We start from the raw sequence: 15,259 nt of genomic DNA, 5'->3' as shown, positions 1-15,259 counted from the left end.
GTAAATGAGCCGTTTAGGAGTTTCTCCATCTCTCTGTTGGTACCAGGCTAAAAGGTGATTGCTGCTACCAATATAAACATCCTGACTGATCCTACAGCTGATGGTGACGGAGCCTCCCACAGCAGATCTCACTGCTCCAGGCTGAGTCACTGTGACCTGACCTCTGGACTCTGAGGACACAGAGACAGAAACATAAAGCAGCGTCACGGTTTAGTCGGCTTCATTTCAGAGGGACGGATGTTGATGGAGGAGAGGAGTCTGATGCTCTGGACTTTACCTGTGAAGCAGCAGCAGAGGAGAGTCCAGATGAGGACGGAGGTCAGAGTCATGTTTGTGATGAGGAGGATTTCTGTGGCTTCTGTTGTTGTGAAGGACGGCTGTCAGTCATCCAGTGTTCAACTCTCAGGACTATAAACTCTCCCAGAGCAGTGGAGCATGGTGCTGCTGATGCAAAGTGGCTCTCTATGGAAATGCTCCCACTGAGTATTCATCAAACATTTTGTAGAGAGTTTCCATATTAACCAGCAGTGTTTTGCATGGAGAGACTGATTCCAAGTGTCTTGATTTTAAAGCCAAGGAGCCTCCTTTCCACCTCCTCTCTGCTGCTCCTCACTTTACAAAGAGAGAACATTAAACATCCCATTCCAAATCTCTTATACCTTTTCTTAATGCCCCAAGAAGCTTTGTACAGATCAGTGTTGTGCGGAGCTCAGCCCAGTCTGGGTTTAAAGGTCCAGCTCAGTCTGCTGGTCCACAACAACTTGATCCTGGACACTGAGATGCAGCCAGCTCTCTATAAACATGTGGGCACAAGGATACTCTGATTTCCCCTCACTCGTCCAGTCTGAGTCCCATCTTGTCAGCTCCACCTCCTCATGACTGCAGGCCCTGGTTGCAGCTGGGTTGGCTCAGCTCTTATCCTGGTGATTCTCCTCCGTCTCCTCTGGCACCACAGTCGCACCACCCGCTGCAGCATTTGGTCTCACCGGTGGCCATCCAGCGCCACGGGCAGTGATTGGCAGGTCCCCTGCTCTTAATCTGCCCCCCACGCTTCATTTCAAAAGCCTCTGATCATATTTGAAACGATACCTGCTGCCAAGTCTCGTCTGGCTGGATGATGCATCAGTGATCATTTCAAAGCCGCTGCTCTGGAATGTTTCCGGCACAGTTTGTGTCGTCATTTGTTGCACCAAAGATGCTGTGTTAGGTGTTGGTTATCTGCTGGATGGGGCAACGCTACTTCCTCCTCCTCTCCTGTTGGTCTGAGAGCAGACGCTACAGTGACTTGCTGTCACCCCTCAGATACAAGGTGGGATTATGAGACAATACAGGCCTGGGCCAGCTTCTTAGGTACTTCAGCTGATATCTATGTACAGATACCTTTAACATGACATCAGTACTGTTATTTCTTCACATTCGTTTTATGTATTTAGTCCATTTTTTAATGTTCTAAACTAAAACTCTGGCTCAATCTTATGTATTGTACCACTAAAGCAGGTAAATTAGGATTAATTACAGTCAAATAATTCACTTTATGTCTGGTAGAACTCAGTGTGTTTCTGTTGATGATAAAACTGCAGTATTTCTAGTCATATTCAGGCTATTTTAGCAGAGATTTGTTTGAACCTACAATAAACTAACATCATGTTAATATATCCATTAACCAAGAATATTATATTCTAATTGTATATTTATAATTTGTTAGGAAGTTTTCAATGAAAAGAAACTTTACTGTTAGCTAATTCCTCCCAATGATTGATTTTAAGTACATACTCTGTCCTATATAGTCACATTTCTACGTGTCAGTCTGGGTCAACAGACGTGTACTGAGAGTCTGCAGGCAGCAGGAACTATAAAGAACATAGTGACAAGGTGATTTTCTGGTTCTGCAGCTATTGACCAACTTGGAGGAAGAACTCATGATACTGTGATCAGCTGGAAAACTGTTTTCTACAAATTCTAAGAAATTATGAAGAGTTTTGTTTCATTAATTGGTTCTGCTCTAGTGGATTTAACTTTGTGTGAGTGTGTGTGTGTGTTCTCAGTGAACTGTATCAGTCTCTGCACCAGCTGCAGCAGTCAGTTCAGTTTCTGTTCTGTCTGACTGAGGGAGGTTTTTGTACGACGCTTTTTCACTGTGTGAACACAAGCTGACTGTTGATGTAGTGTAGACTCTGACAGTAGTAAACTGCTGCATCTTCAGTCTGGACTCCACTGATGGTCAGAGTGAAGTCAGAGTTTGATCCACTGCCTGTAAAACGATCTGGAGTTCCTGATGCTCGAGTGCTAGCAGCATAAATGAGCAGTTTAGGAGTTTCTCCATCTCTCTGTTGGTACCAGGCTAAAAGGTGATTGCTGTTATAGAAAACAACATCCTGACTGATCCTACAGCTGATGGTGACGGAGCCTCCCACAGCAGAGCTCACTGCTCCAGGCTGAGTCACTGTGACCTGACCTCTGGACTCTGAGGGCACAGAGACAGAAACATAAAGCAGCGTCACGGTTTAGTCGGCTTCATTTCAGAGGGACGGATGTTGGTAGAGGAGAGGAGTCTGATGCTCTGGACTTTACCTGTGAAGCAGCAGCAGAGGAGAGTCCAGATGAGGACGGAGGTCAGAGTCATGTTTGTGATGAGGAGGATTTCTGTGGCTTCTGTTGTTGTGAAGGACGGCTGTCAGTCATCCAGTGTTCAACTCTCAGGACTATAAACTCTCCCAGAGCAGTGGAGCATGGTGCTGCTGATGCAAAGTGGCTCTCTATGGAAATGCTCCCACTGACCCCAACAGGGACTTTTGTGCAACACACATTTGCATTCTGTCCATTTGAGAGGGAAGAATAAGTAACCAGAAAACCTGCTCTAATTCCTGATCATGATATGGCCTAAAAGAAGGGGAATAATTGTATTGTGGTGTTTTCATGAGCAAACAAACGAGAAACGACACGTCTGATATCAGACATTCTCAGTCAGACTACAGACAGATTTGGCCTCTTGTGTAATTTCACTGTCTCCATGTGACTGGACAGACCTGGATGTGGTGGGTTCACACCTGATCTGTGGGTGTCTGTGATGGGAACTGGGACCTGAGACATCTATACTGGAATTATCAAAGTTTAAGGACACTGTGTTAGGATCCTGTTATCTTTCCCTGTCCTTTTCCCTCATGTGTGTTTGTCTCCCTCTATCTGGAACCGGAGCAGAGTCGAGGAGGTTACTCACGTCATTCCACCCACACACCTGCAAACATCACACACCTGTTCCCGATCGGCAATCAGGCCGCCCACGCCTTCCCTGTCTATTTAATCCAGCTCTGTTCATTCCCTCACTGCCAGATTGTCCGTTTCCGATGGTGCACTTCAGGCTCTCGGTCCAGCCGTTCCTCACTACTATTGATATTCTTGTTCCTCGTCTCTGCTCCGGTTTTGTCTCCCTCTCCCGTCAGCTACCCTGGTGTCCCTTCCAGCCCTGCTACCTGCACCTCCAGCCTGCTTCCCCTGGTCCCTTCCTCATTTTCACTCCACTTTTTGTGTTTCTATTCAATCTAATTGTCTTCAAACCAATCGTGTTCTGTGTCTGCATTGTGGATTCAGCCAGTCAGTTCCACTAAACACACTGAATGTTGACACTCCTCATAATTACTCTTTCACATTTACTCTTTTTTGTCCCACAGATGCTTTTGTACTCAAATCCATGTGGTTATGTTGGTGACAACTTTAATGTTTATTCCACTTCAGTGTGTTTTCTTGAGTACAGTTTCAGGCCACTCTACTTTACCCACTGTGACTCTGATCTGATGTTTGAAACTCTGATCCATCTACTAATCCAGGCAGCCAAGGGGTTAATGGACATGAAAAGAGATCTTTATGGGAATGTGTTTTTACAGAGAGAGGACATGAGGTGTATGATGCTTTTATATACTTGAGTTAGAGTGTGTGTGTGTGTGTGTGTGTGTGTGTGTGTGTGTGTGTGTGTGTAGCTTCCAGCTGCAGCAGTCAGTTCAGTTTCTGTTCTGTCTGACTGAGGGAGGTTTTTGTACGACGCTTTTTCACTGTGTGAACACATTCTGACTGTTGATGATGTGCCAACTCTGACAGTAGTAAACTGCTGCATCTTCAGTCTGGACTCCACTGATGGTCAGAGTGAAGTCAGAGTTTGATCCACTGCCTGTAAAACGATCTGGAGTTCCTGATGCTCGATTGCTAGTGTAGTAAATGAGCAGTTTAGGAGTTTCTCCATCTCTCTGTTGGTACCAGTGTAAATAGCTCCCACCATGAACATCCTGACTGGTCTTACAGCTGATGGTGACGGAGCCTCCCACAGCAGAGCTCACTGCTCCAGGCTGAGTCACTGTGTACTGACCTCTGGACTCTGAGGGCACAGAGACAGAAACATAAAGCAGCGTCACGGTTTAGTCGGCTTCATTTCAGAGGGACGGATGTTGATGGAGGAGAGGAGTCTGATGCTCTGGACTTTACCTGTGAAGCAGCAGCAGAGGAGAGTCCAGATGAGGACGGAGGTCAGAGTCATGTTTGTGATGAGGAGGATTTCTGTGGCTTCTGTTGTTGTGAAGGACGGCTGTCAGTCATCCAGTGTTCAACTCTCAGGACTATAAACTCTCCCAGAGCAGTGGAGCATGGTGCTGCTGATGCAAAGTGGCTCTCTATGGAAATGCTCCCACTGACCCCAACAGGGACATGTATTACTCTGATGATACCGTTCATCAATGGATCAATCAGGTCAACATAGTATTGATTAAAAATGGTTTGATACCAATTTTATTTAATTTTACATTTTTGCTTACAGACAAGTTTTTAAGTGTCTTCTGTTTTCTTTAAATAAATTGTATAACAATCAATAAATTCATTTCCAAATGTATTTGTATCAAATAAAATGATTCATTCTGTAAACTTGTTTCTCTGTTTTATTGTCTTTTTTCATTTTATCTGAAAAGATTTTATAATCAGAGACTATTTCTGTAGAGTTTGTGTCAGAGTCAGAGAGCCGTGACTCTTTACACTGAGAGGTTTTTGTACGGCGGCTCAATGAGTTTGTATCACTGTGGTTGACTTTTGGTGGAGGAACCAGACTGGATATTGGAAGTAAGTCAAATGTTCCAGATTTCTATTATTCCAGGAATTATTTTTCTTGTTATTTCCTTCATATTCAGTGTGGCACAAGAAATAGTTGATTTTCCTCTTTGATGAATAATTTTTGCACAAATATTTTGCACTAAAAGACAAAGTTAGCTTTGGCAAAAGAGATCCAAAAAACTAATTGCAATGGATTTAACTTAAGCCAGAGGATAAATCATTATTTCCAACTTTAATGGTAAAGTTGCATCGTGCAGGTTTGTAGGTTTAGTTCAGACAAAGTCAGAGAGCCGTGACTCTTTACACTGAGAGGTTTTTGTACGGCGGCTCAATGAGTTTGTATCACTGTGGTGGACTTTTGGTGGAGGAACCAGACTGGATATTGGAAGTAAGTTTCTGCACTAAAACTAAATACTTTATTCTGCTTTAGAATCATTTTTCAAATGTTGAGGCAGATAAATCAGCTTGTTCAGTGTGTAAATCTTTTAATGTACATGTTTTTCTTTCTGCTCCTTTATCATGAAGGCTAACTCAGAGAAGCTTCACTAAACGTTTCTTTAAATATTCCTGTCAAACTCAAATTTAAACAGCTTGAAACTAAAGTAAAATGTTAATCTAACTGTAAAAATATTCACCAGGATTAGTTATAACAACAGTTATATGTGTTGTGTTTCCACAAGAAAATATAACTGTTGTTACAATGAGTTGAAATTCATGTTCTACGTGTAAACTTGAACAGAATGAAGATAAAAAATGGGTATCTGGAAATGTGCAAAATCTCAGATGTCTTCATTGTGCCATGTTTAGTTTGAAACTGTGAAAATCTCTTGAACAGTTTGGTAATGATGTCTGAAATCGTATTTGATTTGATTGTGGTCAGTTAATGTTCTGTGCTTTTCACATTTTCATTAAATCCTTTAAGGTAATGTATAATTGATGATGTGGATGATTTTAATGAGAACGTGTTTAAATGAGGACAGTAGCTGATATTTTATTTCCAGTGTAGTTTGATATATTTCTTGTCACTCTGGATGATGATTGTCTCTGTGCTGATGTGCATGAGAGGCTTCTTAAAGGGAAGTGAAACAATGTGTGAGTGAGTGAGTGACTGGTGGAGCAGAAAAAGCACCTGACAGAAACTCCTTAAAGGACAAAATCAGCTTTCACATCGTGAAGGTGTCCAAGTGTCTGGTGGTTGATTGACAGCTGTGTGGTCCCCGTCCTCTAAGCTGATTGGTGTCTCCTAGGTGATGTCCGTCCCACCCTGACGGTGCTGCCCCCCTCCGGTGAGGAGCTGGAGAAGGGGAAGGCCACGCTGATGTGTCTGGCCAACAAGGGCTTCCCCTCAGGCTGGAGTCTGGCCTGGAAGGTGGACGGCAGCAGCAGCTTCAGCTGGGAGGAGAGCAGGAGCCCCGGGGTGCTGGAGAAGGACGGCCGCTACAGCTGGAGCAGCACCCTGAGGCTCCCTGCTGACCAGTGGAAGAAGGTGGGCTCTGTGACCTGTGAGGCCACCCAGGGCTCCCAGTCTCCAGTCTCAGAGACACTGATGAGGAACCAGTGTCCCCAGTCCTGAGCTGACCCACTGGGACTCTGCTACTGGTTTTACTCTGCTACTGCTCTCAGTCTGACTTCCCTCTCTCTGATTCTCTCTTTCTCTTATGACTCATTTCAACGTTACCATGTTGGCGGCTGGTTTCAACATTTTAAAACAATAAAGATTTTATCATGTATGTTATAAAAGTGGCATTGAAATGTCTCTTTATTTCCATTCTGTGACACATATTATGTATTAGAACCAGATTAACAAAAATAACATGTACATGTAAATGTACATGTTTTCCAGATTACTATTTAAAGATTTTAAGACTGTAGATAATCTACTGTTGTTGTTCCAGTTTTATCTAAATTAAATAATGTTGGTAAGAACACATGTGGTTAAGACCATTTCAGTAGTAAATCACAAAGCTCTCTGTCATAACTAATGCCTAATGTTCATGTGTTGTTTAATTGCACCAAGGAATTATTCTGAAGATCTGAATTAGAAAAGTCTAGATAATAATGATTATTTACAGAAAGCAGAGTATCATCTGCATAAAGTGATAACATGAATCTAATTTGAGATTTTAAACTCAATGACAATGAAACCAGTCAGTGTAATTTCACCAAAGCACTTTGTATAAATGAGTATATGACATTTATTTGCTGTCTGTCAGCAGAATGAACATATTGTCTTGTTTTATTGCTTTACAGTAATGCTGACATTCTGTGTGTGTTAAAACAATAAAGATTTATTCAGCAAATCATCTGTGTCCATGAATGTTAATGAATACTTCATGTGTTGCTATCTCAAATTAAATCAGTGGATTTATTTAATCCAAAGAATTTATCCAAGAAAAATTAAGACTTTAAAAATGTTATGCAGCAATTCTATCAGGAAATAAAGCTCAGTGTCCTAATCTGTACTGAATTCTGCTGTATAATACAGTATCTAAAGGTTATCTAATCAACAAGTCACTAAAGTGTTTGAGTTGAATAAAATGTATCAATGACAAGATTCAATTTACATCAATATGAAACTAATTTAAGTTTGAAGAGCTGATTATGCTGTTATTTTTCTGCTCTGAGTTCAGAAAAATTATGTTTCTGGGATTTTAAAATCAAACATTAAACGTTAGGATTATTAAATATTTGTACCTAAATGTGTTAAATATTTTATTTATGTGTGTTACAATGAAACAAAGACTGTATTGATCCAACACCTGATATCATACAGGTGTGGTATCAGTATAGGTCAGTCTCAGCATCTACATTCTGGAATATTGATTTACACCAAAACTGTTTTTTTGTCATTGAACTTGTTTTGATCCATGTTCATTGGTTGTTAAAGCAACAGTGGGGAAACGTTCAATCTGCTTGATCAGACTGTTAAGATAAAGGCTTGGAGAATGCATTATGTTAATGAGAGTCCTCAGTACAGGTTTGTGTGTGTGTGTGTGTGTGTGTGTGTGTGTGTGTGTGTATGTGTGTGTGTGTGTGTGTGTGTGTGTGTGTGTGTGTGTGTGTGTGTAGCTTCCAGCTGCAGCAGTCAGTTCAGTTTCTGTTCTGTCTGACTGAGGGAGGTTTTTGTACGACGCTTTTTCACTGTGTGAACACCCACTGACTGTTGATGTAGTGTTGACTCTTACAGTAGTAAACTGCTGCATCTTCAGTCTGGACTCCACTGATGGTCAGAGTGAAGTCAGAGTTTGATCCACTGCCTGTAAAACGACCTGGAGTTCCTGATGCTCGACTGCTAGCGTGGTAAATGAGCCGTTTAGGAGTTTCTCCATCTCTCTGTTGGTACCAGGCTAAAAGGTGATTGCTGCTACCAATATAAACATCCTGACTGATCCTACAGCTGATGGTGACGGAGCCTCCCACAGCAGATCTCACTGCTCCAGGCTGAGTCACTGTGACCTGACCTCTGGACTCTGAGGACACAGAGACAGAAACATAAAGCAGCGTCACGGTTTAGTCGGCTTCATTTCAGAGGGACGGATGTTGATGGAGGAGAGGAGTCTGATGCTCTGGACTTTACCTGTGAAGCAGCAGCAGAGGAGAGTCCAGATGAGGACGGAGGTCAGAGTCATGTTTGTGATGAGGAGGATTTCTGTGGCTTCTGTTGTTGTGAAGGACGGCTGTCAGTCATCCAGTGTTCAACTCTCAGGACTATAAACTCTCCCAGAGCAGTGGAGCATGGTGCTGCTGATGCAAAGTGGCTCTCTATGGAAATGCTCCCACTGAGTATTCATCAAACATTTTGTAGAGAGTTTCCATATTAACCAGCAGTGTTTTGCATGGAGAGACTGATTCCAAGTGTCTTGATTTTAAAGCCAAGGAGCCTCCTTTCCACCTCCTCTCTGCTGCTCCTCACTTTACAAAGAGAGAACATTAAACATCCCATTCCAAATCTCTTATACCTTTTCTTAATGCCCCAAGAAGCTTTGTACAGATCAGTGTTGTGCGGAGCTCAGCCCAGTCTGGGTTTAAAGGTCCAGCTCAGTCTGCTGGTCCACAACAACTTGATCCTGGACACTGAGATGCAGCCAGCTCTCTATAAACATGTGGGCACAAGGATACTCTGATTTCCCCTCACTCGTCCAGTCTGAGTCCCATCTTGTCAGCTCCACCTCCTCATGACTGCAGGCCCTGGTTGCAGCTGGGTTGGCTCAGCTCTTATCCTGGTGATTCTCCTCCGTCTCCTCTGGCACCACAGTCGCACCACCCGCTGCAGCATTTGGTCTCACCGGTGGCCATCCAGCGCCACGGGCAGTGATTGGCAGGTCCCCTGCTCTTAATCTGCCCCCCACGCTTCATTTCAAAAGCCTCTGATCATATTTGAAACGATACCTGCTGCCAAGTCTCGTCTGGCTGGATGATGCATCAGTGATCATTTCAAAGCCGCTGCTCTGGAATGTTTCCGGCACAGTTTGTGTCGTCATTTGTTGCACCAAAGATGCTGTGTTAGGTGTTGGTTATCTGCTGGATGGGGCAACGCTACTTCCTCCTCCTCTCCTGTTGGTCTGAGAGCAGACGCTACAGTGACTTGCTGTCACCCCTCAGATACAAGGTGGGATTATGAGACAATACAGGCCTGGGCCAGCTTCTTAGGTACTTCAGCTGATATCTATGTACAGATACCTTTAACATGACATCAGTACTGTTATTTCTTCACATTCGTTTTATGTATTTAGTCCATTTTTTAATGTTCTAAACTAAAACTCTGGCTCAATCTTATGTATTGTACCACTAAAGCAGGTAAATTAGGATTAATTACAGTCAAATAATTCACTTTATGTCTGGTAGAACTCAGTGTGTTTCTGTTGATGATAAAACTGCAGTATTTCTAGTCATATTCAGGCTATTTTAGCAGAGATTTGTTTGAACCTACAATAAACTAACATCATGTTAATATATCCATTAACCAAGAATATTATATTCTAATTGTATATTTATAATTTGTTAGGAAGTTTTCAATGAAAAGAAACTTTACTGTTAGCTAATTCCTCCCAATGATTGATTTTAAGTACATACTCTGTCCTATATAGTCACATTTCTACGTGTCAGTCTGGGTCAACAGACGTGTACTGAGAGTCTGCAGGCAGCAGGAACTATAAAGAACATAGTGACAAGGTGATTTTCTGGTTCTGCAGCTATTGACCAACTTGGAGGAAGAACTCATGATACTGTGATCAGCTGGAAAACTGTTTTCTACAAATTCTAAGAAATTATGAAGAGTTTTGTTTCATTAATTGGTTCTGCTCTAGTGGATTTAACTTTGTGTGAGTGTGTGTGTGTGTTCTCAGTGAACTGTATCAGTCTCTGCACCAGCTGCAGCAGTCAGTTCAGTTTCTGTTCTGTCTGACTGAGGGAGGTTTTTGTACGACGCTTTTTCACTGTGTGAACACAAGCTGACTGTTGATGTAGTGTAGACTCTGACAGTAGTAAACTGCTGCATCTTCAGTCTGGACTCCACTGATGGTCAGAGTGAAGTCAGAGTTTGATCCACTGCCTGTAAAACGATCTGGAGTTCCTGATGCTCGAGTGCTAGCAGCATAAATGAGCAGTTTAGGAGTTTCTCCATCTCTCTGTTGGTACCAGGCTAAAAGGTGATTGCTGTTATAGAAAACAACATCCTGACTGATCCTACAGCTGATGGTGACGGAGCCTCCCACAGCAGAGCTCACTGCTCCAGGCTGAGTCACTGTGACCTGACCTCTGGACTCTGAGGGCACAGAGACAGAAACATAAAGCAGCGTCACGGTTTAGTCGGCTTCATTTCAGAGGGACGGATGTTGATGGAGGAGAGGAGTCTGATGCTCTGGACTTTACCTGTGAAGCAGCAGCAGAGGAGAGTCCAGATGAGGACGGAGGTCAGAGTCATGTTTGTGATGAGGAGGATTTCTGTGGCTTCTGTTGTTGTGAAGGACGGCTGTCAGTCATCCAGTGTTCAACTCTCAGGACTATAAACTCTCCCAGAGCAGTGGAGCATGGTGCTGCTGATGCAAAGTGGCTCTCTATGGAAATGCTCCCACTGACCCCAACAGGGACTTTTGTGCAACACACATTTGCATTCTGTCCATTTGAGAGGGAAGAATAAGTAACCAGAAAACCTGCTCTAATTCCTGATCATGATATGGCCTAAAAGAAGGGGAATAATTGTATTGTGGTGTTTTCATGAGCAAACAAACGAGAAACGACACGTCTGATATCAGACATTCTCAGTCAGACTACAGACAGATTTGGCCTCTTGTGTAATTTCACTGTCTCCATGTGACTGGACAGACCTGGATGTGGTGGGTTCACACCTGATCTGTGGGTGTCTGTGATGGGAACTGGGACCTGAGACATCTATACTGGAATTATCAAAGTTTAAGGACACTGTGTTAGGATCCTGTTATCTTTCCCTGTCCTTTTCCCTCATGTGTGTTTGTCTCCCTCTATCTGGAACCGGAGCAGAGTCGAGGAGGTTACTCACGTCATTCCACCCACACACCTGCAAACATCACACACCTGTTCCCGATCGGCAATCAGGCCGCCCACGCCTTCCCTGTCTATTTAATCCAGCTCTGTTCATCCCCTCACTGCCAGATTGTCCGTTTCCGATGGTGCACTTCAGGCTCTCGGTCCAGCCGTTCCTCACTACTATAGATATTCTTGTTCCTCGTCTCTGCTCCGGTTTTGTCTCCCTCTCCCGTCAGCTACCCTGGTGTCCCTTCCAGCCCTGCTACCTGCACCTCCAGCCTGCTTCCCCTGGTCCCTTCCTCATTTTCGCTCCACTTTTTGTGTTTCTATTCAATCTAATTGTCTTCAAACCAATCGTGTTCTGTGTCTGCATTGTGGATTCAGCCAGTCAGTTCCACTAAACACACTGAATGTTGACACTCCTCATAATTACTCTTTCACATTTACTCTTTTTTGTCCCACAGATGCTTTTGTACTCAAATCCATGTGGTTATGTTGGTGACAACTTTAATGTTTATTCCACTTCAGTGTGTTTTCTTGAGTACAGTTTCAGGCCACTCTACTTTACCCACTGTGACTCTGATCTGATGTTTGAAACTCTGATCCATCTACTAATCCAGGCAGCCAAGGGGTTAATGGACATGAAAAGAGATCTTTATGGGAATGTGTTTTTACAGAGAGAGGACATGAGGTGTATGATGCTTTTATATACTTGAGTTAGAGTGTGTGTGTGTGTGTGTGAGTGTGTGTGTGTGTGTGTGTGTGTGTGTGTGTGTGTGTGTGTGAGTGTGTGTGTGTGAGTGTGTGTAGCTTCCAGCTGCAGCAGTCAGTTCAGTTTCTGTTCTGTCTGACTGAGGGAGGTTTTTGTACGACGCTTTTTCACTGTGTGAACACATTCTGACTGTTGATGTTGTGTAAACTCTGACAGTAGTAAACTGCTGCATCTTCAGTCTGGACTCCACTGATGGTCAGAGTGAAGTCAGAGTTTGATCCACTGCCTGTAAAACGATCTGGAGTTCCTGATGCTTGAGTGCTAGTGTAGTAAATGAGCAGTTTAGGAGCTTCTCCATCTTTCTGTTGGTACCAGTGGAAATAGCTCCCACTATAAACATCCTGACTGATCCTACAGCTGATGGTGACGGAGCCTCCCACAGCAGAGCTCACTGCTCCAGGCTGAGTCACTGTGACCTGACCTCTGGACTCTGAGGACACAGAGACAGAAACATAAAGCAGCGTCACGGTTTAGTCGGCTTCATTTCAGAGGGACGGATGTTGGTAGAGGAGAGGAGTCTGATGCTCTGGACTTTACCTGTGAAGCAGCAGCAGAGGAGAGTCCAGATGAGGACGGAGGTCAGAGTCATGTTTGTGATGAGGAGGATTTCTGTGGCTTCTGTTGTTGTGAAGGACGGCTGTCAGTCATCCAGTGTTCAACTCTCAGGACTATAAACTCTCCCAGAGCAGTGGAGCATGGTGCTGCTGATGCAAAGTGGCTCTCTATGGAAATGCTCCCACTGACCCCAACAGGGACATGGATTACTCTGATGATACCGTTAATCAATGGATCAATCAGGTCAACATAGTATTGATTAAAAATGGTTTAATACCAATTTTATTTAATTTTACATTTTTGCTTACAGACAAGTTTTTAAGTGTCTTCTGTTTTCTTTAAATAAATTGTATAACAATCAATAAATTCATTTCCAAATGTATTTGTATCAAATAAAATGATTCATTCTGTAAACTTGTTTCTCTGTTTTATTGTCTTTTTTCATTTTATCTGAAAAGATTTTATAATCAGAGACTATTTCTGTAGAGTTTGTGTCAGAGTCAGAGAGCCGTGACTCTTTACACTGAGAGGTTTTTGTACGGCGGCTCAATGAGTTTGTATCACTGTGGTACACGTTCGGTGGAGGAACCAGACTGGATGTTAGTCAAAGTAAGTCAAATGTTTCAGATTTCTGTTATTTCAGGAATTATTCTTCTTGTTATTTCCTTCATATTCAGTGTGGCAGAAGAAATTGTTGATTTTCCTCTTTGATGAATAATTTTTGCACAAATATTTTGCACTAAAAGACAAAGTTAGCTTTGGCAAAAGAGATCCAAAAAACTAATTGCAATGGATTTAACTTAAGCCTGAGGTTAAATCGTTATTTCCAACTTTAATGGTAAAGTTGCATCGTGCAGGTTTGTAGGTTTAGTTCAGACAAAGTCAGAGAGCCGTGACTCTTTACACTGAGAGGTTTTTGTACGGCGGCTCAATGAGTTTGTATCACTGTGGTACACGTTCGGTGGAGGAACCAGACTGGATATTGGAAGTAAGTTTCTGCACTAAAACTAAATACTATATCCTGCTTAAGAATAATTTTTCAAATGTTGAGGCAGATAAATCAGCTTGTTCAGTGTGTAAATCTTTTAATGTACATGTTTTTCTTTCTGCTCCTTTATCATGAAGGCTAACTCAGAGAAGCTTCACTAAACGTTTCTTTAAATATTCCTGTCAAACTCAAATTTAAACAGCTTGAAACAAAAGTAAAATGTTAATCTAACTGTAAAAATATTCACCAGGATTAGTTATAACAACAGTTATATGTGTTGTGTTTCCACAAGAAAATATAACTGTTGTTACAATGAATTGAAATTCATGTTCTACGTGTAAACTTGAACAGAATGAAGATAAAAAATGGGTATCTGGAAATGTGCAAAATCTCAGATGTCTTCATTGTGCCATGTTTAGTTTGAAACTGTGAAAATCTCTTGAACAGTTTGGTAATGATGTCTGAAATCGTATTTGATTCGATTGTGGTCAGTTAATTTTCTGTGCTTTTCACATTTTCATTAAATCCTTTAAGGTAATGTATAATTGATGATGTGGATGATTTTAATGAGAACCTGTTTAAATGAGGACAGTAGCTGATATTTTATTTCCAGTGTAGTTTGATATATTTCTTGTCACTCTGGATGATGATTCTCTCTGTGCTGATGTGCATGAGAGGCTTCTTAAAGGGAAGTGAAACAATGTGTGAGTGAGTGAGTGACTGGTGGAGCAGAAAAAGCACCTGACAGAAACTCCTTAAAGGACAAAATCAGCTCTCACATCGTGAAGGTGTCCAAGTGTCTGGTGGTTGATTGACAGCTGTGTGGTCCCCATCCTCTAAGCTGATTGGTGTCTCCTAGGTGATGTCCGTCCCACCCTGACGGTGCTGCCCCCCTCCGGTGAGGAGCTGGAGAAGGGGAAGGCCACGCTGATGTGTTTGGCCAACAAGGGCTTCCCCTCAGGCTGGAGTCTGGCCTGGAAGGTGGACGGCAGCAGCAGCTTCAGCTGGGAGGAGAGCAGGAGCCCCGGGGTGCTGGAGAAGGACGGCCGCTACAGCTGGAGCAGCACCCTGAGGCTCCCTGCTGACCAGTGGAAGAAGGTGGGCTCTGTGACCTGTGAGGCCACCCAGGGCTCCCAGTCTCCAGTCTCAGAGACACTGATGAGGAACCAGTGTCCCCAGTCCTGAGCTGACCCACTGGGACTCTGCTACTGGTTTTACTCTGCTACTGCTCTCAGTCTGACTTCCCTCTCTCTGATTCTCTCTTTCTCTTATGACTCATTTCAACGTTACCATGTTGGCGGCTGGTTTCAACATTTTAAAACAATAAAGATTTTATCATGTATGTTATAAAA

General features: G+C 42.9%; 2 gene segments (V, D, J or C); both read left to right on the top strand.

Moving 5' to 3' along the window:
* The first annotated feature begins 4,268 nt into the window (after positions 1 to 4,268).
* On the top strand, positions 4,269 to 6,828 carry LOC139215764 (Ig kappa-b4 chain C region-like). The segment is given in 3 exon segments: positions 4,269 to 4,349; positions 5,022 to 5,097; positions 6,336 to 6,828. Coding segments are annotated over 3 exon segments (483 nt in total).
* A 6,681-nt stretch (positions 6,829 to 13,509) lies between these two features.
* LOC139215083 (Ig kappa-b4 chain C region-like) lies at positions 13,510 to 15,259 on the top strand. The segment is given in 2 exon segments: positions 13,510 to 13,528; positions 14,767 to 15,259. A coding segment is annotated over 1 exon segment (255 nt).

This window comes from Pempheris klunzingeri, chromosome 16, assembly GCF_042242105.1.
Source record: "Pempheris klunzingeri isolate RE-2024b chromosome 16, fPemKlu1.hap1, whole genome shotgun sequence".
Taxonomy (NCBI): domain Eukaryota; kingdom Metazoa; phylum Chordata; class Actinopteri; order Acropomatiformes; family Pempheridae; genus Pempheris; species Pempheris klunzingeri.
This window is presented reverse-complemented; position numbering and strand designations above follow the sequence as displayed.